Source organism: Poecile atricapillus, chromosome 1, assembly GCF_030490865.1.
Source record: "Poecile atricapillus isolate bPoeAtr1 chromosome 1, bPoeAtr1.hap1, whole genome shotgun sequence".
Lineage (NCBI taxonomy): Eukaryota > Metazoa > Chordata > Aves > Passeriformes > Paridae > Poecile > Poecile atricapillus.
In genome coordinates this window covers 123759399-123784511 of record NC_081249.1, presented here as the reverse complement: position 1 = coordinate 123784511, position 25113 = coordinate 123759399, and the positions used below count along the sequence as shown (strand labels likewise).

The 25113-nt window shown below is 49.9% G+C and overlaps 1 protein-coding gene across 2 annotated transcripts in view; it reads right to left on the bottom strand.

Annotated features, from left to right (window-relative positions):
* The window catches only part of BAHD1 (bromo adjacent homology domain containing 1), a 35532-nt gene extending 12174 nt beyond the window's left edge, over positions 1-23358 (bottom strand). Inside the window, exons 1-2 of one of the 2 annotated variants that reach the window (XM_058848170.1) lie at positions 23068-23358; positions 1649-3292 (exon numbers count right to left, since the gene is read on the bottom strand). In XM_058848170.1, coding sequence (XP_058704153.1) covers positions 1649-3275 — 1627 coding nt within the window. In that variant the 5' untranslated portion in view covers positions 3276-3292; positions 23068-23358. The remainder of the gene's footprint in view (positions 1-1648; positions 3293-23067) is intronic. The other variant, XM_058848161.1, reaches the window with a different exon arrangement.
* Positions 23359-25113: the final 1755 nt, after the last annotated feature.

The following is a 25113-nucleotide window of genomic DNA, read 5'->3' as shown; positions in this document are numbered from 1 at the left end:
CTTCTTCAGTTCATTAAAATGCCTCACTCTAGGGAAGGAAAATATTTCAGAGGTGCATAATTATATAAAAATCAATCCCTAAACCTAAGGCCCTGTCAGTATTCCCTGAGACCTCCTTATATGTTTCAATCCACAAACCAAAATCTCAATGATTCCGTTGTTATAAGTTTTTAAATCTAAGCTGCTCTCAGGAAGGAAATCACAGCAAGGGAGATCTCAGTAGCAGGGTGACACACTAGCAAATACCCACTCCTGGAACTGCTGCTGCCCTTGCCAGCACCAAGAGGAATCACTGAATCCACAGGGAGCGCTGAGCTCTGGAAAATACTCCATCTGCACTGCCTGCATCCTTCTGGCTGCACAAAATCAGAGGCACCAGCATGCAAAAGCTGAGGAACAAAGTAGACTGGTATGACCTCGGGGCACTACACAGAAACTGTCAGGCAAGAACACACTGCTGAGCTGGTTGTCTTGTGAGCACTCCACTTTCAAGAGCTCTGAAGCCACCAGCAAGCCCTGTCTGGCTGCTGCCGTAGGAAGCAGCACCATGACAGCGGGGATATTTCGGGAAAACAGAAATTACACTTCAACCAAACGCTCCTGAGTTTCAGCAGCTTCCTACAACGGAAGATGACAAAGCCTCGCTTGAACCAAAACTCCATCCACCTACCTGAAAATCTGTTCTCAGTGGGTAAGTCATGCCAGCTCCTGGCTGGAACACGTGGCTAGTGGAAAGATCCCACTGGATCTTTCCCACTGCTGGCTGCACTCCCAGCAGCTGGAGAGCAGCCTCCTCTACAGACCGACTGTTTGCAGCACTGTCCAGCCTGATGGCTTTACACACGGTACTGGTGTCTGATAACCCCCACACAGCACTCCACTTTTAAATATTTAAAAAGGTATTTTTCAACGGCAGAGGCAAAGCTCCAAGATAAAGCAGGAAGTCTGAAAAGCAGCCGGGGACAGAGAGCCAGGCAGGTAACAATGTTTCCATACCCCCTCACCCCTCCTCATTCCAGTGCTTCATTGTCAGACACGGAACCAAAGATGGGATCAAGAATTCCCAAACTAACAGTGCACCTGGCACTTAGACCACCACAGTGAAACTCTTACACAGCCCTGCCAGCTCTGATCCATCCACGGAATCCAAAAAGCCTGCAGCCCCCAGCTGGCATCACGAGAGTCTAACAGCAGTCAATGCCTCCTTCTCCACAGGCTCTGTGAGGATGCCTCAGCCCCCAGAGCGAGGTTTTGGGATGGGAGGAGTAACTCATCCTGGTGTGCTCTCGACCCTCTCGGAGCGGCGCAGCGGGATGGAGTGCAGGAACTGAACCCTGCTCGTTTTACACAGATCAAAGCTCAGCCTTAGCTCCAGCGTGACAAGCCGTGAGTCAACTTTCTCGCTGCCCAAATCCTTTCACCGATTCTCTGCTTTCCACACCAACAAGACCTTTCAGTGGGAAAAACCCTCCGGGCTAAAAACGGGGGAAAGGGAGGTGGAAGGCGGATCCCTTCCAAGCCGCAGCTCGGCTGTGGAGCTGAGAACCGCTCGCAGAGGGAACCAGCCTCCAGGCAAGCAGGCACCGCGCCGAGCCACCCTCTTCTCCCGGGAACGCCGGCCGGGATTTGCGCGCACTTTGCACCTTACCTGCTGCAAAAGGCATTTTGTAGGGGTAGCTGTTCCGTCCCGTGTGCACGCTGCCGATCCTGCCCTCCGGGACGTGCACCACGCCGCAGACGCTGTAGCTGCTCACGGCCGCTCCCTCCCCGCAGCAGTACGGAGAGCTGCACCAGTGCAGGGGCTGGAAATGAGCACCTGATGGCAAGGAACCGGAAGATACCAGGAGCCCCTCGCAGGTCGCAGCCTGCGACAGCTCCTCCTTGGGATAAATGGAGCAGGGGGAATAGCCACTGTATCCACTTTGGCCATAATAAACATAAAACCCGTTCAACGGAGTCAGATCTGAGGATTCATAGAGACATCCACAATCCGTGTGATTCCCGGGCACAGGCAAGGGAGGGAACTGCTGCACAGGAAAGGAAGGCTGATGAAATTCCTGTTTGGGGGTTGGGGATTTTTCTCCGGGTCTTCCATACTCTGGCTTCATGGAAGCTTGCCCTCCCATGAGCAAAGGCAGTCTGTGGTAGAAGCCCTCTGTGCTGGCGTAGGAGCCAGACAGCGACTCGTAGGGGACAGGTTCTGACGTCCCATAGAGCCTGGAAGAGTCCCGCTGCTCCCCTTTCCCAAATGTGCCCAGGGTCTGGCCTTGCCAGCCATGCTGCCCGTCCATTTTTAAGCTGGCCACTTCCTTCTTGGATTTGACACAGTTCTTCCGACCAGCTTTGGCCCATTTGAGTGTAGATTTTGAACAGTGGTTCTCGGACTTGCCCTCTCCGTCCGATTTACTCCTCTGTTTCAGGGGTTGGTCTTTCTCGTGGGTCAGCTTCAGGAAGGCCACGGCATTCAGGCTGGCCAGTCTCTTTGGGGTGGGATGGTAGGAGACGGCACCATCCTCCCTCTTTGCCCCATCATCAAAGACCTCGTCCAGCGAATGCTCACAGCTATTACATTTCTGACTGGCCTCATGCCGGTTCTTTCCTTTCCCTGTTTTCACAGCCGGTTTTTCCAGGGCAGGGCAGTTGTCACCGGCTTTGCACTGCAAGCCCTTGAGGGTACAGTCCCCAGCAGCCTTCCCAGAGTCCCTGCGGAAGCGCCTGCCGGATAACAAGCCATCGTCCCGTTCGAACAGCAGGTTGTTCACCGCCTCCGCGTTCAGCGAGGCCAGCCGGCGCTTCCTGGGCTCCGAGGGAGCAGGATCAAAGTCCTGCTCCGGCCCAGGATAAGTTACCGTGCACTTCTCCCCAGATGAGTCACTCTTGCCCGCTCCCACAGGCTGAACTTGTTCCGAGAACAAAGCAGATCCCAAATCCTCAACCCAGCTGGGAAGGTGCTTTTTTTTACAGCTTGGGGTCTGTTTGGACAGAGAGCCAGCCACATCCTCCAGCCTGGTGAGGAGCACCTTGCAGGTCTTTTTGCTCACCGAGGGGAGCAGCCGCCTCCGCAGCGGGTATGTCTTTCGCACTTCACGCAAACTCTTGCTTTTGTTACTCCCTACAAACCTACTGGGACAGTTTGGAGCCTCCGAGGCATCTCCGTCCCGCTGCTCTGTGTTGGCCCTGTCCATCCTCCTGCTGCCTATTGGCGACGAGGCCTGGCCAGCAGAACCAGCTGGATGTTTTAGAAGGAAAAGTTGTTTTTTCCGGGCATGCGTCATAGGATCAATGTCCAATCCTGGGAATGAACGGGAGAAAACATCTATTAATATCGCTGAGAGGGTCCCATCTCCTCACAAAGCACCAACTGCCAGCTAGGAAATATTTGGGGAAGCTTGTTTCCATACAGCGGAGTCTCTTTGGGTGAGAGCCAGTTAAGCCAATTAAGAGACAGGATGCAATCAGTTTAATATTAAGCCATGGAACATGACAGTAATTAAAAACAAGGTGGTGATGGCAAATGCCACAGCAGCTGGGGAAAGCTGGGTCTGGACAGAGAGCTGCTCACCCAGCTCTTCCACTGATGCTGCTCCTAACCCCTTACAAATTCCCATCAAATCTCCAAAATCTGAAGGCTGGTCCAGGGTACAGAGCAGAAATAACCCCCAGTCTGTGACTGCCTGCATGTTGATACAGGCAGGCTGTTCCAGTATCATTTTCTGAGACAATTAGGCAAAAGAAAAACAGAAAGTCCACCTACTCAGGTGAAAAGAAAACTTGGGCTATTAAGCAGAGACCTGCCAACATTAATAAATTAAATACATGCAAATCCCTGTGCAGGTTGGAACCTGGCTGTCCGCTGCTCTTGTCAATCCCTGTAGCTGTGTTTCATAGAAGTTGTGGGCACTGAACACCAAATCACGATGGGCAGAGAGGCCCTAAAGATACATTCATGTCAGGAAAAAGAAGCCTGGACTTCCTGAGTTATCCACCTTTTAATTAAGTAATTCTGCAGTCTGAAGGAGCACACGTTAGCATATGAAGCTGTAGGTCCAAGGCTGAGACAGGGTATGGCTGTGTGATACTAACCTATAGACATTAAAAATGTCAGTGTAATTGAGTGATAGTGGAATAGATTTAATGAAGTCTGTCCCTGAGCATCAGAAACAGCAGCAAAGGACAATTACTTTCATTCAATGGTATTTACAAAACAGTCAAATTCCATTTACTGGCAGCAAAGAGCTGATCTTTTTATCAGCATCCACCTAGGATGGGTTTGCTCTTCCCTGCAATCAGGATTCGGGCTGTAACTCCCCTCAATTGACACTGGTCTGCCACTTTTGAGGCTTTTAATTAAAGCTCCTACTGCTTTGGCAGTGATTAGAACAAAGCTCCCGAATTACAAGAACTGTTCATTTGATATGGTTTAATCAAGCTGATAATTAGATTATCTATTTGAAATAAGCCCGATGTGTTTTAATTGCCTTACTTATATATGCATTAACTAAGGGAAATTCAGGAATTGAAACCCGCTGGGGTTTGCACAGTGCTTTTCTAGATGTCATGCTCTTGGCAATGGGTTTTGGGGTGACTGAGTCCCTCCACCCTGCTAAACAGGGTATATCCCATGGCTGGTGCTCCAGGGGGAGAGCTTGCTGGGGAACAAACATTTATATATGTCCACATTTTTCTTATTGGAAAATCAGGCTTTGGGAATTAGGAGGATCAAGGCAGACAGAATTTCTTCCAGAACTTAATTCTTCTTGCACAAGAGGCTAAACTGGCCACATGTGATCTCTGGAGTTTGGTAGAGAACTACAGTTTTAAAAAATAGATAAGGCAGAGCAGGATTTAGCAGAGACAAAACAGGTATCCTGCAGAACATGCCCTGGGGAGGACAACTCTTCTCATGCTCTATGGACCAGTGGTTTCCTTGCAACTTTCATCTTATTTTCTACTGTCCCTGCTGAGAGACTGAGCCTCCAGCAGAGGTGAAAACCCCAAAATAAAAAGCCATGGTTTGCCTTAAACCCAGCATCAGGCACCTTGTTCTTCACAGGTTTCCACAGGCAGGTGCCTGACCCGGCCTGGCACCACACATCCTGGGGGTTTCGTGCTCAAATGAGTTGGAATAACTGCTAAAAACTGGGTGCTGTAGGTGTGACTGTTCATGCCATAGATGCTCTAAAGTTAGGAAAAGGCTGGGAGAGACTGAGGGAAGGGGGTGTAAGAGAACTGGGATTGTTCAGCCTGCAGAAGCTTTGAGGTGACCAAATTGTCCATTCCAGTAGCTGAAGAAGCCTACAAAAAAGTTGGAGAGGGGCTTTGAACAAGGGCCTGGAGTGACAGGACAAGGGGAAATGGCTCCACCCTGACAGAGGGCTGGGTTAGATGGGATATTAGGAACAAACTTCCTGTGAGGGTGGTGAGACCCTGGCACAGGTTGCTCAAAGAAGCTGTGGCTGCCCCACCCCTGGCAGTGTCCAAGGCCAGACTGGATGGGGCTTGGAGCAACCTGGGATAGTGAAAGGTGTCCCTGGCCATGGCAGGGGGTGGAACTGTTTGAGCTTTCCAGCCCAAACCATTCCAGAATTCTATGATTCACTGCCAGCACCTATGGAACAAAGCTATCCTTAGTGTGCTGCAGTACTCAGAGGTTTTTCCACACCTCTGCAATCACCTGCACTTCGTGGATTGCTTTGTGAGGGGGATGCTCCTGCTCCCAGATCACTTGGGATCTGGCAATCCCTCCTCTTCCCTCAGCACAACACAGAGACAGAACTTTTGATCACAGCTCAAAACTCAGCCCTCTGACAGGCAAATACATCATTCCTCAAAATCAGAGTCCTGCCGAGCTTCCTTCCAGTGGGTATTGTGCTCCTGCCAGCTGGGAAGGGAGAGTGGCAGAGCTCTTCATCCTCTCTCCACCTTTGTAATGCTTCACAAAGCACAGAAAAGCTGCCTGTGCCCAGAAGTCTCCAAGAAAGAGCGAGACAATGTGGAGAACTGAAAGTGAAGCTACTTAAATCAGAACCACCCGTTTATTGCTCGTGGCTGAGGAACTGGATTAATGATGAGAAGACACTAAAGTGTTGGAAATTAAAGTTCCAAGCAGCTCAGACTACCCAGCTGCATCCAGAGCCCACCAACCATTTTAAAGCTAGTTGGAATCGCTGCCTCCTTATCATACAATCAAAGAATGGTTTGGATTGGAAGGGACCTTAAAGCTCATCCCATTCCAACTTCCTGCCTTGGGCAGGGACACCTTCCACTGGCCCAAACTGCTCCAAACCCCGTCCAACCTGGCCTTGAACACTTCCAGGGATGGGGCAGCCACAGCTTCTCTAGGCAACATTCCTCTGGCAACTCCTTCCTCAAACCAGACTAGATCTGAAAAACCATCTTGCCAGCCGCTGAACCCAAACCAGATCAGAATAAAGAAAAATTACAACCACTTCTAGTTTCGTGCTAGAATAAAACTATTACCCAAACAGCAAACTCAGGAGAGAGTTGGTGCCTCATTAGCAGGAAAAGATGCAAGTGTGATAACAGCTGCATATTCTGTAATCATGCAGCTGCAGCATCTGTCTCTCCCTCTCCAGCACTTGATTGCAAGTGAAATTAGAAGAAACTAGTCTGGGACTACCCCTTCAAGCCCCATTTCCTCTCCAGAGCTTCACTACGGAGATGTGCACATTCCAAGACACGATGCCAAAAGCACAGAAATTAAAGCTTTTAAAGCTCCTAATCCATTTGGCACTTCAATAACACACAAAGAGTTACGACAACACCAATCCTCCTCTCCAAGCACAGCACCGCTCCGACGACTCTCAGCCCCATCTACTTGAATCCTGTCTATCCATTCCCATTGGAACAGCTTATGCTGTGACAACATCCCCACAACTGTGAGTATCTGGAGGATTGGCTCCTTTCTCCCTGCTGCTTTTGCAGGTGAGTAATTCCCAGTGCTCTAAGGAACGTGTTGAATGGAAGAAGCCTTGCAGGAGCTACAGGAAATCCAGATAAATCGCAGCAGCATCAGGTATCCCAGGCTGAGTTCCTTGAATGCCATGCACATCCTATGAGTAGAAACATCACCTCCCTCTCAAACCTTCAGAAAATCTGTAGCTGTTGGAAGCTGCAATTTGTCTTCCCAGGGTCCAGTCCAGATTTTTCTCCTGAGACTCATTGAAAGCTCCATCACCCACATGCTCTGGAGGAAACTGTTTATACAGTGCTCATTAGGCTGCAGCAAGGGCTGGTTTCTCTCACTCATCAGCATAGCTCTGACCATTGTAGCAGAGCAGGATTAAATGGGATACTGGGAAGAAATTCTTCCCTGTGAGGATGCTCAGGCACTGGTACAGGTTTGCCCAGAGCAGCTATGGCTGCCCCATCCCTGGCAGTGCTCAAGGCCAGGTTGGATGGGGCTTGGAGCAAGCTGGGATAGTGGAAGGTGTCCCTGCCCATGGCAGGGGGTGGAACTGTTTGAGCTTTGAGATCCCTTCCAACCCAAACCATTCCAGGGTTCTATGATTCACTGCCAGCAGCTCCTGAAAGCCATGTGGACACACAGCCTCCACAGCTTCCAAAAGGCTTATGAAAAGGGATGTGGGGCAACTCTGGCACAGCCAAGAGGATCTCTGGGAGCTGTCCTGGACTGGGCTCTGCTTCACTCCCAGCTCCAACACCCGTAATTATGCCCCCGTTGCAAAAGCCTGTGTGTGCTCCAGCCACCCGGCTGGGAGTCTTGCAGCTTGTGTGTGGCCGTGATAAATCACAGACAACTGCAATGAGAGCCCGAGGCTTCACACCCCAAGTGCCAAATATGTCCAAAAGCAGCAGCACAGGGAGCAAATCCGGCTGGGTGCAGGCCTGACCTGCATTGCCCAGAGCCAGAGCTGGGAACATCCCTGAGGAGCTCCCTGGCTGATTGCTTGGGAAGGTCTGGCTCAGCCTTGGTTATCTGGTTTCAGATCTTGCCTAGTGGCAGTGCTCTGTCTGGGGAAGCCAAAATTACATTTCTCTGGCTGTTCTCACACTCTCCACAGCCTCAGCAAGCAGCATTCTCAAGGAAGAGGAAAAGGGAAAAAATAGGGGAAAAAGAAGAGGGGTGGGAAGAGAAGGGGGGGATAAAAAGAAGGGGAAAATAAATGGGGGGTGAAAAAGAGGGGAAAAAAGGGGAAAAGTGAGGGTAAAGGGAAGGGGGAAATGGTGTGGGAAAAGAAGGAAGGAAATACGGGGACAAGTGGGAAAACATCAGTGGAAGTGAACAAAGTACAAGCGTGGGGGAGAGTCACAGGATATTTCCTCAAACTCAAAAACAGGGCAGGTTGTTTGGATAATTAATGCAACATCGGGAAAAGCACATTACTTCTCGGAAAGGCACCGGCTTTCCTTTCCCCTTTACCAATGGCAAGAAGCTGTAACACTGTGTCACTTTGTCAGTGTCTGGCTGCCACTGAGCAAAACCGGCAGGAAATGATGAAGTGAAAAACAAATGTGGGCACTGATAAGTGACCTCAGCGACTCCAACATCAGGCACCAAACCCTGATCAAGTTTGGAGCCCCAAAGCTGGGTCTGGTACGTTATTTGCATTAAAGTAAACCCCAAGTTTCTGAAAGCAAAGCCTTCACTGAACACCCGTGATCAACACTGGCAAAACCACTTCCTATGGCCTTGAAGAACTGCAGATTTACACCCCCAAGAGCTGTCATAAGCCTTTTGCTTGTGACCCCCAACATAAAGCAGCGTTGTTCTGTGTGTCTGTGGGAAGCTCTGGTGCCTCTTCTGCTCTTCACATCCTTCCAAATCCCACTGAAATTGGCTTGAGTGGGGTCAGAGCTCAAGAGGCAGCGACACAGGCAGTTTCATACTCACTCTCTGCAGAAGAGATGCAAAAGCTGTGCTTACCCACAGGCAAAGCTATCCTTGCCTCCCCAAAACTCCAGACCCACTCCAAAGCCAGGAAAAACTGGAAGCAGAGACCCGGACTTGTTTCTGTGCCGTTAGTTTGCTCAGAGATGGATAACATGACTACCTTCCTACTCTCAAGAGGGAACGTATTTTCTTTGCCTTTCAACAAGTTAGGGAGGGATGCACCAGGAGGAGAAGGAAACTTGGAATTAATGGAATTTAGAGCATATGGCAATTCCCAAACAGCATCCATCACTAGTGCTTCCCACAGGAATCTCCCCAGCTGTAGCAGCAGCAGCAGCTACCCATGGAGTGCTGTGGATAAGCAGCCTTAAGCATGCCGCTGCAAGGAAAGCCCAGGTAGGGCAAAGGAATTCCCTGGCATTTGCAGGTAAGTACAAGGATGTGGGGGTGGAAATAAGGCTGAGCTTGTCTCCAGGCTGACAATTTGATGGAAAGAGATGCTTTGTCACTTGGCTTTTGCTGCATCACTCCCCAGTGAACTAAATTACTAAGGTTTCCTTTCAATGAAGGCATTCAGAGTCCAGAGATTAGGCAAGAGAAACATGGGAAAGGATGGGAGGTGCACACTAGACCACTTGGAAAAACGGGAAGGCTGCAGCACACAGATACTGCAATCCTGAAACATCCCAGGGAACAGCAGCAGCAAGAGGGAAAGGGACTTTTCAGAAGAGCAGGTAGTGCCAGGATAAGTGAGAATGGCTTCCTACTGCCAGAGCACGGGGTTAGACAGGATATTGGGATGAAATTCTTCCCTGGGAGGGTGGGGAGGCCCTGGCACAGGTTGCTTAGAGCAGCTGTGGCTGCCCCATCCCTGGCAGGGTCCAAGACAAGGTTGGACAGAGCTTGATGCAACCTGGGATAGCGGAAGGCATCCCCGCCTGGAGCAGGGTGCGGAATGAGATGATCCTCAAGGTCCTTTCCAACCTAAATAAATTTGGGATTCTCTAACTATAAAATATCAGATCTCTTAAATATCACCCATTTACAGAATTGCCTGTTACAACTTTAAATAGGTTCTGTACAAAGCTGCCATGTGACAGCTACGCCAACAACACCCTAAAACATGCCTATAAGTAGTTTGAAAAACCAAGTCAAAAATATCCCGGGACAGCTTTTGCAGACATGTTTATAGAAGGAGCACAAGCTTTGCCAATCAAGGTTTTAAAAAAAATAACCCACACAAGCCCTGCTCATCTGATTTTTCATATATGCAAAATGCAAACTCGATTCCTTTGTGGCAGAAGGCTGAGTCTGGTAAAATATCAATCATATGTCACTTTGCTCAGATAGCTCTGGCACCCTTCCTGTTTCACGGACAAAATGGAATAACAAATTATTCCCAAGACTTTATTTTGAAGAACAAGGTGTAAGGTTTTTCTATAGTAAATATTAAAGCTCTTCTATATATTATAATCACACCCTTCCATGACTGCTTTGGGAGCTTCCTTCAAGCTGCTGAGCTTAAATAATTCAAGCTGCGCCGTGATTCTGTGTTCTACACGTGTGGCTGCAAACTGTGCTGCCTGTGGGAATTTCAAGGGCAGGTGCATCCCTGCCAGCTCCTCTCCGTGTCACGGAGCTGTTACTGCCATCCTATCTCTGGATCCGGATTTCCCTTCTCCTCCCTCTGCTACATCTCTCCCACAAAGGTCTCCATTCACTCTCTCCTGACTGGGAACTGTCAGCACAGCACCCTCAGGATCCAAAGACAACACATTCCCTACTCCACAAATTCAAAATTGGCTTTAGGGGAGATAAAAGAAATGCAAGAAATTCAGGGAAGGGCAAGGCATTCCTTCAGTGCAACATTTAACTAAATGTTTGATTTAAACATTTTTTTTTCCCTTTAAATAAACTTTATCTTATTTTCCTCACCTCAGTGTCCCTCAAAACTACCTGTGACTCACCTCAGTGTCCAAATCCTTGGCACTATGGCTCCAGGTATAGACTCTAGGAATTATCATCTCTGAGGAATGCAAAAGACAGCCTGAATTTGAAAATTTAACAGACATGCATGTTTATAACCTCAACTTGAATCTACAGAAGCTTTAAACCCCAGCAGGCAAAGCAAAGCTCTGTTAAAGAACAAGTTCATGTAGTATTTTCAAGGATTCTTGTATTCTGACTCATCTCCAGCTGAAATACACTGATCAGAACTACATTCTCAGAATAAACTGCTGCCTGAATTATTTTCAGTTCTAGAGTAAGTACTTCAGACAGTATCGTCTTGCATTTGGAAATACCTTTTGTTTTTATATGCTTTAAAAAGCAGTAGCACGCCACTTCACCCTCAGCTGGGTTGCGAATTGTCCATAAAGCAAAACAGCTCACTGGGATTTCCTTCATCAAAGGTTTTGATTCCTCTTTCTGTCCGAAGTTTAACAGACATTTCAAAAGAAAACAGACTCTACTTCTTTATTCTCACTTTCTGATCATCACTTGAAACACCAGCATTAACCCCACACGTTCCCAGCTGAGGACAAAGGTGACAGAGGATGAGTTATGCTGAGCCTTCTTCCATTTTAGAGTTTCAATCCCAATCCAAAACTCAAGTCAAAAAAAGACTTTACAGAACCCTTGCATTCCCACTGCAATTCCTGGAACCAAACCCTCTCCTTCTCTGATGTCTTGTAAACCACAGTACTGCATTGACTGCTGAGCAGAGCTTAAATCTGAAGCCAACTTTGCTGGATTTGAAGTAGAATCAGAAAATCTAATTCTTCCCTGTGAGGTGGTGAGGCCCTGACACAGGTTGGCAGAAGGTGTCCCTGCCCATGGCAGGAGGTGGAAATGGATGAGCTTTAATGTCCCTTCCCGCCCAAAACCTTCTGGCACTCCATGAATCATAGAATGGTTTGGGAACTTCTGGAATAAAAGTCCAAATGTGGCTTGAAAATACACAAATTTTTTTTCCTTCACAAAATAGAGGACCAATCACCACCACAAATACAGATGTATATTCACACATCTTCTGGTGACACAGTTTTAGCCAAGGCAGAACTGCCAAGCCTACCTAAACCTGCTTTAAACCCTTCCACCCTCTCATTAGTGCCAGAGACAGTATTTACAAATCAGTAACCCACAGAGTAAGGAAGAAGTTCCACTTAAAATGTCACAACTCAACCGGTTTCATGTATTAGGTCAGTCTGAGGAAATGTAGCGCTGCTGGATGGTGCTGCAACAGCTGACGCCTCCAAGGAGAACGAGTTCTTGAGTTCCTAGGGTGTTAGCAGGGAATCGTTTAAATTTGGATCAAATTGGATCATTTAAGCCCAGGAACCAGAGGACTCGGTGTTGCCAAAGGTCCAGAGCTGAGACAGAGGAGCGTTTCTAGGAACCAGCAGCTGGCACAGGTCACAAATCTGGTGAGAGAAAACTCAAGCAGTAGCTGGATGTTGTAACATGTTAAAATCCCAGGAACCACAAGCCAAACACAGGCAATTCAGCCACTAAAGACGAGGAGAAGCCCAGCGTGCTGGAATGCTGCTTCCATGAGAGCCCATTTAACTCCCATTAGGAGCTGTCCCAGCTCTTTCATCCCTTACCCACATCGTTAGAGGTATATTTAAACACACACCTTTGCTTGTGCCCCGGGTTTGATCAGTCAAGGCAACAAATACCACCTTCAAATAGACTGGGCAGCCTGTGCTGGGAGTGATCTGGTTTATATGCACTCATTAAAGTGCATTTATCGACCCACACGGGCGTGACACCGCTTGGCTGTTCAGAAAGGCAGCGATTAAACACACTCGGCTCTCCAAGCCAGGGCTAGGATCAGACTTTTGCAATAAGGTGGGCTATAGAGACCATCACACCAAAATATTACTTGGATTTCACTGCACCTTGCACAGCCAGGAGGAAAACAGACTTAAGAGAATCGGGAATTGTTAAGAACAATGACTAAGTCACAGGCTTGGTCCCAAGAGCTCTTGGTTGAATGCTGGAGGGGACACTGAACACTTCTATTCTCCCACCAGTGCAGGTCACCGTGGAGCAAGTGGGAACACTAGAGGATAAACCATCAGCTCTCTGGCAAAGGAGCCTAATTACAACTTCCTCTGGGGAACCACAAAGCTTTTAAACAGTGCAGCCTAGTTTTATGGAAATGCCACGGGTGCCTCCAACTAATTTTCAGGAAGGTCCCTTGAAGTCAGGCTGTGGCTTCAAAACATCCAGGTGTACTGAATAGCGGGGAGAAGAGTCCTACAAGTACTGTTCTGCCAAATAATGCTCTGATACTGCAAAACCACCCCCCACATGCTTCCTCCAACCTCGAGGAGAATAATCATTATAGGGAAGAAAACAGCAAAACTTTTGAGGAACTCCTAATACTGACAAGTGGAGAAACAAAAAAATAATCAGAATTATCCCCTTCATTATCAGCTATAGGATTTGATAACATTGATTGCACATTGAGGTGTTCAATTCTTGGATCAGAAGGATGGGGAAGGGAGAACTCCCCTCATCCATCCCAGTCACCGGCACAGGAGCAGAAGGGTAAAAGATGCACACGGTTCAGGGCTCCAGGATTCAAGGAGTGGGGTACAAGGAGACAACGTGTGAAGCCAGACTACGGGAAATGCAACTGGAGAGGCGATCCCAGAGGGATTCCTGAGCTGCACGAGCTGCCAGCTGAAGCAGAGCCAAAGTGGCAGCGGGAGACGCTCGCAGCTACCGGTCAAATGTCGGGAGAGCTGGTAGGAAGTTTCCAGGAGCTGCTGGAAGATCCAAGCAAGCTGCAGCAAGCTCTGCTTTCCCAGGCTATGCCCAGCGTGGAAGGGTAAACAGCTGATAAGGAGGAATGTGCTGTAAAACCCCCCCGAACAGCCAGAACCCCCCTGTTATCCCACAGCTTGGCCCAAGGACAATCCCCAGTGCCCGTGCCCAGCACACTCCTCCCCTTGGACAGTTTTGCTGCTGGTTGTCCAAATCTCAGGAGATTTGATCCAAAGAGGATCTGATGCTGGACAACAGCTGCAAAGAGCTCAGAGCTGAGGAGTTTCTGCCTCAGATTGCAGTTACAGCGCACAAGGAGAGATGTATCCACGCAGGATATCCCCAGACACCAGAATTTCAGATCCAGCTATTTGTCACAGTAAAACACTTTAAGGCAGCAGCATTCTTCAAACTAAAATGACAGAAAATATCCCATTTCAGAGCTCCAAAGCTAGCTCCTCATTTCTCATTTCAATAACTAAGATAAACATTTTATTTAACTGCTGTTTTAACAGGTAGAAACACACTTTGCTTCAGAAAGCCAGGCAGACTTACAGCTCTGGCTTTCTGCAGCATTTAAACTCTCAGTTCAAGATGAATTCCTGGAAATGGGGCGGGGGAACCCTCATTTCTTCTGAACAGAAACCAAGCACAAAGTCTATGCTTTGAGTCTCCAGCTCTGCTGCTTCCCACCCTTACAACTTTGCCACAGATGTGGGAGAGCTAGCAGAGCTGAGTGACACTTCCTAGAGGATGCCACAACTTCTGTCAGGTCTCTGCTGTGGTTGACACGGGGTCTGCAAAAGGAACCGACCCCAAAATTACCTCTGGGGCCTCCTGCTCAGTGTCACCTCACAGCTTTCCTTCTGTGCCTCAGCTTGAGCTGCGGTGTGCCTGGAAGTTCTCACACCTCTGGTGAAGGATGAGACCTTGGGGAACCACAGCACCTGCAGCTTATCTGAGGGATCAGGAGCAAATATCTGAAATTCACCGATTTTCCTGCTCCCCAAGCAAGGCTTGTCACAGTTACTAGCCTCCAAACACAAGTACACCAGGTGTACAGCATTAAGATGTTTTATCCTGGAATGATTTGGCTTGGCAGGGACCTCAGTGATCATCCCATTCCAACCCACCACAGGCAGGGACACCTTCCACTAGCCTGGGCTGCTCCAAGACTCGTCCAACCTGGCTCTCTTAACTTGACCAGGACAATGGTCTTAAATTTGTCTAAACACTTCCCATTTATATTTTTGTGGGGGGTCTAAATACACATATGAGGACTCTTTTGGGCCCATTCACAGTTCTCTTTGTTCAGATGAGGGCTGGATTGTTTATGTGGCTGCATGAGCTCTCCAACCTGAGAGAAAGAAAATTAGGACTTCACTACCCAAATCCATTATTTCAAGCATTGGAAGCAGCTTCCCAGGACAGTGGTGGAGTGACCACTCCTAGAGGTGTCTAAGGAATGACTGGACATGGCACTCAGTGCTCTGGTTTGGTTGACAAGGCAATCATTAGCCACAGGCAGATGATCTTGGAGGTCTTTTCCAACCTAAACGATTGTGGGATCTACATAAGAAAGTGCAGAGCTCTACGAGCTGGACTGAGGCCTCACGGAAGCACCGGAAGCCACTTGCCTTTCTTATTTTTAAATCCACTATGTTTGTTTTACACATAACACAGGCTACTCCAAGATCAACAGATCTGACCCTCAAGGCCTCCAGACACTGCTCTATATAGGGTTATTACAGTGAACTGGGGTTTAATTATATTTAAATAGTGAAAAGTCAAAGCGCTGCTGCTGTGCTAGCCTCCCTGCCCCTCCATGATCCATTTCTCCCCACTGCCTCCCATGGTTTCCTTGGAAACATATGCAAGCTTAAATTGGATTGACATTCACTTAGTGGACAGATGGAGTTTGGAACAGCCCAGTGCCTGAAATTCAAGGCCGAGCCTTGGGATATGTCACGTTATCAATACAAAAAACATCCCCCGAGCTTTGTGGGAAGGGTAAGGATCACCTAATTATTCAGTAACGAGCTCTGAGGTGGCATCTCAGGAAGGTCAGTGCTCAGCCATTGTTCCTGATGAAAGCAGCGGGCTGAGCACGCGACCAGTTTTGTTGGGAGGGAAGGATTTAATTTTTGTTAAGCGCTGAGAAAACAGGGGAGTTCTTAAGCTCATTAGTGGTTTCAGGCAGGAGAACTGCTGCAGATCACACGTGGGCTGAGCACAGACAGCGACGCTCCATCCGCACTGTAATTAAGCCACTTGCATCCAAAACTTCATCCCTAGGTTGAAGTTATTCCTGGTAACTGATCCTGACCCACAGACATCGAAAGGGACAGGGTGTGTGTCGCCCCTTTACAGCCCCAGAGGTGTCAGGACTACATTTTCAGGAAAGCTGGCAATTTATTCTCAAGTGGGAATTATTCCCTGGGTCCTCTTCCACTATTTGAGATGAAACAGAACCATAAAGACATGAAAATAGCTTTCTTTTATATTTTTTTTTGAGCTGGTTAAACACTGCTTCCCAATCACACTGTCTGTCCTAACAGGATTGGAAAGGATTCACCTCTTCCCAACCAAAACACAAGGAAGACAGTAGAAATCCCAAATAACTACATCCCTAGAGATCCCTGATGAAATCCAGCATCTAGGAAGGATAAGATGACAAAGTTCTTGGGAAAGAAAAGGGGGGCAGTCAGCAGGCATTACATATTCCCCCTCATTAGGTGCTCTGCCCACCACATGCTTGGTTATTGCAGGGGCATCTCCAAGTACTCACCACCTCCAGGAATTAAGGACATGCCACAGAGTCTGGGTTACCAAATAATTGTTAAGGAATAAATCCCCAAAATGCCTGGTTTGTTTCTGTTGCTTGTGCCACTTTCTGTAACCTAAGAAATTCACAGGTTGGGATTTACCTGTCCAATTCAGGATTTCCATACTTGTTCTGACACCTGGAATTTAGCCAGGATTTTAAGAAAAAATCTTTTTTCTCTGTCAATACATTATTATAGCTGCCCAATCCTTTTCCTTTACTATCCTGCTCACCTTGGAGAGAGCTGCCCTGTCTCCTTATTCTGAACCTTGATTCAACCTTGAATCCTTCCACTGACTTTGGCTGAGCTGAACAAAGGAACAAACCCAAACATGCCTCTTGTATCTGCTTCTTATGAGTTTTTTATTCATTAAAAATAAACCTCCTGCTGCCCACTAGTTCCCTCCACAAGCCTGCACCTTCCTGCTTTCTCTCCTTCCAAACCATTCCTATCTATCAGTATGTGATTATTGCAGCTTGATCCTCATTGCCTGCATTCCCCCCGGTGCCTCTCCATCCTCCCTCAGCAGAGACCTCGATGCTCCTCTCCACCCCGCCTCAAATCCTGCTCTTTTTTTTTACAGAATTCCCAACCCTGAGCCAGCGAGAACACGCTCAACCTGCCAAGTGCCCTGACAGAGAGAGAGCGCTCCCGAAGGGATTTCAGGGATGCAGCCCTCGATCCATTTCCAGTTAAGATGCTCCTTAGTTTCCCGAACTTGCCCGGCGAGGATGTGAGGACCGGGAGAGCAGAGGCTGCTCCCGGCTCCAGCAGCATCCGCCTGCGGCCACGCTCCCCGCGGCGCCTGCTCCCTCCTGCCTCCAAAACTCAGCTCTGCCATCCTTTCCTCGCATCCCATTCCTCCCCTCCACTGCCGATTTAAGCCTATTCCAGGTATTCCGCAAGCACTCGGAGACACAATGAAGACGTGCGCCGGATAATGCTGTGCTGCGGGAATGCTGGCTGAAGCTCCCGATTTTCCGTGCTTCCCACAGGCCACAGGCAGGAACAATAGAAGGCCAGGCACGGTGTAAGTAGGAAGCAATGCCTGGGATCTCGATGCTTCCCTAGCACTGAGATTTTATTTCAAGGATGATAATTCAGACACCGAAAAATCAGCTGCCAGCAAAGCAGTTTTATTCCAATCAATGCCAGAAAAATGCCTGCTTTTTATTTCTAAGAGCCTCGTAAATAATTTGAAATATTGAGATACAGGCAGCCTCTAAAAGCCAAGATCTTTCATTTAAAAAAAAATAAAAATCAAGTCTGCTGAGCTGTAGAGTTTCAAAGCTGAGCATGAGAAAGCCCTTCAAAAACTGCAGGAAGAACAATGGGTGCCAGTGAGTGCTCCTGTGATGTGCCTTACAAAGGGGGAAAACCTAAAAATCATAATTTTCTTTAGTCATACCTTTGTTTAGGAGAACTGGGACACGAGGAATGCAGCACCCGGCAGCTCAGAGCCCAAGCATCATTTTACTCCTGAGCACCGCACGTTTAACACAAATCCCACCGGCTCTCTACGTGCCTTTTCCCAGAGCATTTCCATCCACAACAGGGCAGTGCCCAGGGAATACAGCAGGAGAAAAATCCCACCTGGGCTGCATCCCTTTCTCTGGGGAAGGAGGGAGCCACAAGGATCCCAAAGCTTTCCTGCTCCCAGCATCACCGTGCCGGCTGTGCCATCCCATGGGATGAGCTGACACCCTGCCGATGGCACTGGACTTGCCGCACGTGTGACAGCAAACACCCCTCAAAATCCTTATGCTGCCAAGTCTCCAAAAGCACTGCGAATTTTAAACGCTGAAGGAAGCAGAATGACAAACCGAGGGGTTCCAAGCAGCCCTCAGACAGGGTCCAGTCAAACATCCCTACTGAAAATGCACCTCGAATCTAAGTCAGAGCTGCTGAAGGAGATGATAAAAGCGGCGTTCCCGGCCGTGCCACGTGGGAAAAGCGCAGCGGCAGGGCCCTGAGCACGGTGCTCCCGGGGAGTGACACACATTCCCTCCCCATTTAATAGTGTTTATTTAGCTGCACGCTACCGGCACGGCTCACACCCCAGGGGGGACTGCCCGCTGCCACCAGGCTGGCAGGGTGTTACATCGCTCATTCCCACAAGCTTTAAGTTAAGGAAAGACACATTGATGCTTTTCCCCATCACCAAGCAGCAAGAGCTCAGCGGTGCCAAATGGGAGCATCACTCACAAATCAGGCCAAAGTCAACAGCGTCCCTCGAATTATTTTTTACCCATGTGGAGTTAAGAACCACCCACCCTCTACGGAAGATGTCCTGAAATTTAAGGTATATCAATAATTAGCAGACTGAAGGGAAAACAACTGCTCCTCCAGGGCAGCCATCCTCATTTGCAGCTACTTTTCTCCAGAAGCAGAGCAGCACTGCCATCGCCACTGAGGGGCTTCCACTATGATTTAACTCACATTACTCTTTGGAAATTATACAGTTGTAATTTTGAGAGACCAGAGATTTCACAAAGAGGTTCAGGCTCAGTTGCCTCAGTTGACTGCATTTCTTATATCCTGCCAGCTCTCCATACTCTGATTTTATAGAGGTTTCACCCACATGGCCAGAGAAAAAATAACATGGAAAAGATCAATTAAACTGCAATGGTACAAATATTGACAGGACCCAAACAAGTTGATTTTAAATCAGATTCATATTTATTTTTCTTAATGATACCCTTGGTTTCTCTCTTCAGTAACTTCAGTCCCTCAGTTCACTTTATGGCATGATAAAGTTTTCCAGTGCCTTGTTCTTCTAATGGAAGGGGGTTTTTTATTCATATGAAATATTACTGTGACTCTACTTTATTCTACTTTATTTACAATAAAGTTCCATTCTAAAATAGCAAATCTGGACAATAACTGGACAACGTTACGCCATTGTCCCATACAATCTTGTTTCTTTCTGTCTTTTAAGAAATAAAACGACTAGTATCAAATTTAAGTGTGTTTTCCCCATTGCAAGGATATCAGGTGCCAGTGCAAGTGTGAAAGCATAGACTGTTAAATTGTGATGGTCTTCTGACCATGAGGTAACTCATTCACTGAGAGCAACAATCTGGCCATGAATTTAAATATTTTTTGCCATTAAATCCATGTCTTTGGTCTCAATAAAAGAGGAGCTGCCATGCTGGACAGCTGTGATCATGGCCAAAGGACCCAAAGCCTCCAGTTCTCATGCTGAAGCACAAGGAACAATTCCTTCTGAGCATCCTTCACAAAACATCCCCTGTTCTTCCCTTTAAACACCACTGGCATCCAAAACTGCGACATCTTCCAGCCTTCACACTTGGAGAAGAGCTCAAGACAGCCCAAATCTGCAGCTGGGAATATAACCAGCTCACCTATGAGCTGCTGGAAGCAGGCACATAAACACATTGTGAGTTCAAGCAGGAGAGCAAACCAGAGAGGCAGAGCCCTCGGATGGGGAAATCCTCCAGGATCGCAGCACATCCCTCTCTGTCACAGCCCAGCCACCCCAGCCCCTGCCAGCTCACAGCTTGTGTTTGAAGCTATTTTCAGATTTATGACTTCTTTGGGCTGATTTTTTTTGTTGTTGCTGTTGTTGTTTTTGTTTGTTTGTTTTTGTTTTATTTCCCAATCATCTGAACACTGCTTCATTTATGATTACCAATGTGAGAGTTGTGACTTAGATTGGCTGGTTGGATTCAACGCCGAGGTTGTTCTGACGCTGCTTCCACAAGTTGTGGTTAACTGAGATCCCAGAATCAATAAGCTTGGAAAAGAACTCCAAGATCATCTAGTCCAACCTGTGACCAGCCACCACCCTGCCACCTAGCCCAGAGCACTGAGTGCCACATCCAGTCCTTCCTTGAACACCTGCAGGGATGGGATTTCCACCACCTCCCTGGGCAGTGCCTGACAACCCTTTACATGAAGAAATCCCTCCTGATGTTGAAATGTGGACAACTAACTGGGAGACGGGGCAAAAAAAGCCCCACACAGCTCCTTTGGGATGTGACACATCTGTGCACACCTTCCTGTTCTTTGCAGAGCCAGGTCTCATCATTCATTCATTTGCTTGTGATCTGAACATGGTGCCAAGCAGCGAGCATGCCTTTGCCTACCACTCCTAATTATTTTTCAATTGTTTACTTTGGACAGATTTGCTGCTAAGGGCTTATTTTCAGTGCTGCAGCAGCATTTGAAAAGCTTTTGCTGAAGGGTGGATTTCCCCCCCAGACCACGGCAAGGCACTCCCTAAATCGGATCTCCACAGACTGGACCAGCACACGTGTCCCACAGAGCCTCCGAGTCACACAACAGCGATTAACACCACCGCAGCAAACAAAATTAACCTGCATCACCTAAAACACAACAAGTGACACCTCAACAGGAGGAAGAACTTTTTCCATTGAGGGTGGCAGAGCACAGGAACAGGCTGCTCAGGCTGTCTCCCTCTCTGGAGACTTTCCAAACCCACCTGGACACATTTCTGTGTCACCTGCTTTAGGTGGGGATGGTCTCCAGAGGCCCTTCCAACCCTAACTGTCCCATGATACTGGTTAAAAAGCCAAATAAACACTAAGGCTTCCAGTGTGGAGACAGAAAGGTGATGCAGACTAACTGGCAAGAAGGACAGAGCACCGACATTTAATTGAATGATTCAGTTGGATGAGAACATGTCAGTGGCCTCCAAAATAACATTTCTGCCTCAAGACACAAGGGTGTGACTGTTTTTCCCCCAAACACCACACTTCTGAGTTGCATTTTATTGTTCTGTGCAACTGTCAGCATCAGCCCCCAGCAAACAAAGCATCCAGAAAGGATCCAGTCACACAAAGTTCAGGGAATTATTTTCCCCCGCAGGCTTGGCGTTTTCCAGCTGATTTTACACCTATCAGTAGTACTACACTTCCCTGCTCTGCTCAAGAAGAGCAGCTGGAAAGCAGTTGGAAATGCTGCACTGAGTTCATGAGGAAAACAAACAGAAATCAATGTTTGAATCCAAAACGTCCTGGTAAATCACACTAATGCACGATTTCCTACCACCAGCAAACATTTAGACAGTTCCAGCTGAAGCTTGGGAATGATTCAGGTAGCCAGGACATGACAAACGTGAAGAATGGCTCAGGATGAATATGTGAGCAGGATATTTCTGTTAAAGCGATCAGCAGCGTGCTGGTATTTAAATCACATTAAGATTTCAAAAGCATCAGTCTATCACGCAGCTCGTGTCACTCTTTCTCACAACCACGAGGACCAGAAGCCTTAAAATAAAACATCGAGCCCCCCAGAACACCACAGAGCCCCTCAGCGTGGAGCAAGCGCTCGCTAATTGTGGCAAACTGATGGACAGATCAATTAACCAGGCAAGCAAAAGCCCGGCAAAGCCTCTCGCTTTGAGGTTCGCCTGCTCCTGACAATGATGACTTCAGATGGAGAGCGAGCACGAGGGGCAGCTGGATTCTTTAAAACAAAACACAACCAGAACCTCTTTCAGATAAGCATTTCGTGGAAAGAGAGAGGGGAGGGGGAGAGGCAAACAGAATAGATCCCAAATGCTCGTATTTTTTAAGTTTTCACGGCTGCTCTTGTGAAAGAGAGGGGATTCCTGTGTCTCCCTGTGCTGGGGCAGGGAAAGGGACATCGGGGTGTGGGTATCCCCGTGTTGGGGCTGGCTGTCGAGCAGCAGCCCGGGGAGCACTTGCTAGTCTTCCCGAGATCTGCCCAGTCACATGTGCTGGCTCCTGCGCCTTGTAGAAGCAGCTGGAAAAGAGGGAGCCAGCGGAGCTGCCTCCATTAGGAGCCACCGCTACACAAAAGGAGAAGAGGAAACAAGCCGTGGGCCACCGGAGCAGCCGGCAGGAAAGGAGAGATGTCCAGAGCCACGGGGAGCGCACGGCAAGTGGGAAAAATCACGATGGAAATGGAAACTGCTCTGCTGTCCCCCAAAGAGGCTCGATGGCACCTGCCTGACAGGGACACGGGGCTCACAGCCCGCCCGGCATCACATCCTGCAAACCATCGGGAACTCGACGGACTCAGCGGCTCAACCCTCAGGGGAGGGGCTCATCTCCCCGTTCGGGCGTGGGGAGCCCCAAAACACCAACCCGCGGCCAGCCCGTCCTGTGCCAACTCCCGGCCGGGCAGCGCCGGTTCAGCTGCGAGACCCGGAGGGGCCGAGGACAGCGGCGGCTTTCCCTGGGAATCGCCCCCGATCCGGCGATGCCGAGGCGAGCAGCCCCTGGGGCAAGGAGCCCCCCGGGGACACGAGCCCCGCAACTCCCCCGGGCCCCCCCGGCCCGGCCCCGCCGCCTTTGTGCTGCCCGAGCGGCAGGGGCGGAGGAGCCCGGGGGGGTTCGGCGGGGCCGATCCGGCCTCGCACCGGTGGGACCGCGCGGGGTAACGGCGGCCCGGCCCGGCCCACCCGCCACCGAGCCCGCCGTGCCCTCCCGGCGCTTCCCCGCCGCCGCGGGAAGTTCCCGGTGGCCCCGCGTACCCCCCGCCCCCCCCAAACCCCGGGGCGGCGGCACCTGCTCCCGGCCCGGCGGAGTTCCCGGGGGCGGAGGGACGAGCCGGCGCCGCGGGGACCGCGTGTGGACTCACCGGGAGGCTGCCGCAGGCCCCGGGGGGGAGAAATCCAGCGGCGGGAGCGCCGCGAGTCCCGAGCTCCGCGCTGCTGCTGCGTCAGCGCCGCCGCCTCCTCGGCTGCGGGATGGGGACGAGGCGCCACCGCCGCCGCCCGCCCCTGGCCGCGGGGCGTCGCGGAGCGGGCGGGCGGAGGCCGGAGCGGGCGGCGGAGGGGCCGGGAGGGGCGGAGGAGGGGGCGGAGGAGGGACCGGAGGAGGGACCGGGGGCGCCGCCGCCGCCGCCGCTGCGAACTCCCCGCAAGCCGCGAGCGCCTCCGGCCTCCTTCCTGCTTCCTCGTCCGCAGCCAATCGCCGCCCGCCGCCCGCCGCTCGCCCCGCCGCGCCGGCCAATCACGGCCGCCTCTCCCCGCCGCCGCCGGCCAATCGCCGCCGCGCCCGCCCCCGCCCCGAGCCCCCCTCAGCGCCCCCCCACTCCCCTCACGGAGCCCCCCACGCTGCCGCCCCCCGCCCGTGGCGCGGGATAACCGGGACAAGCGGGAAAACCGGGATAAGCGCCCCTCCGGAGCGCTGGGGGAGCCTCCGATGACCGCGATTCCCTCACAGGACGGGGGCGTGATGCGGCCCCGCGCGCCTGTCAGGGGCCCCCCCGTGGGTCCCTCAGAGGCGCTCGGGGCGCCCTCACACCTCCCGGGTGTGCCCGGCGCATCCCGGGGGCAGTCACGCTTAAACCGAGCCCTGCATCCAAACTCTGGGAAAGTTGGAAGTCCCAGGGGTCCGGCCGGAGCTCCGCTGAGAGCTGCCAGGGAGGAGAGGCAAAAGGCAGAGCGGGTTTGAGCGCCCATCATTCCCACCCCGAGGTGGGCGCTGGAAGGGCCACGGACACGCCCTGTGTGGTATCTGTCCCTGAGCAGCCCTGTGAGTCAGCACCAGGGGAATATCCCGTTGCATTTTAGGGGGAAAAAGGCCATCAGGGAGTTCTCAGGTGTCCCAGAGCTTCCCCACAGGACCTGTCCTCTCTTGGACACTCAGGTGTTCCATGGTCTTACCAGCAGGTGAGGCATGGCAGTAATGAGAACATCTGGAAAACTTCATATTTTCCTGGAAAAATTAGTTTAAAGCCCTAAAGCAGAGCCAACGAGCCACGGGAGTTATTTGATCAGTATCTTTAGCAGTACCACAGTCTCCATCACTGAAGCCTCTTCATCAGTTGCAGAATGGGGTTTTTCCATGGAGTCATAGAATCTCCTGAGCTGGATCCACAGGAATCAAGCCCCCCTCCTAGTACTGCACAGGACAGCCCCAAAATCCCACCATGTGCTTGAGAGCATTGTCCAAACACTTCTTGAGCTTTCTCAGGCTTGGAACTGTGACCACTTCCCTGGGGAGCCTGTTCCAGTACCTAATTTGTCCTATTTCTTTTAAATTTGGGAAGCAGCTGGGAAGGAACTGGCACATGGAACAAGCAACCCTAGGGGCTCCAGGAGATAAATACACACAAAATGAGGGCGAGACCCTGATGATCTGCTTGAAATTCAACTAAACTGCAGGAGACCTAAGAGCCTGAAATACTTCCTGCCTTGTTTCGGTGGTCCACAGGGATCTTGCAAACAAGAGCAGGATCAAGTACTGGTATGATTATTGCAGGATCCAGATGTTACACAGGACAAGCTTGAGAGGAAATTCAGCTATTTGGAGACACTAATTCCTCAAGCAAATATCAGTTGTTGGTGATGGAGCTGGGAAAAATAAATAACCTTAACAGCTATACCCCTGGGAGCCCTCAAGCTGCAGTGGGGCAACTCTCCTTAAAACCTCTCTGATATTGTTTATGAGTTGGACTTGGATGATCCTTGTGCATCTTTTCCACTTCAACATATTCTGTGATTACCCCATTTCACTGCTGCCTTTTGGAAATGCAACTTTTGGATGAGACTTTTCCAGGCTCTATTTAGTGCAGCAGGACATCACTGAGAGACACTCCACAAGCGCAAAGGTTCTGTCTCCTCAGACCAGAGCTGCTTCCCACCTGAAAAGTGAAGGCAACTCATAGTGCTGGCAAATT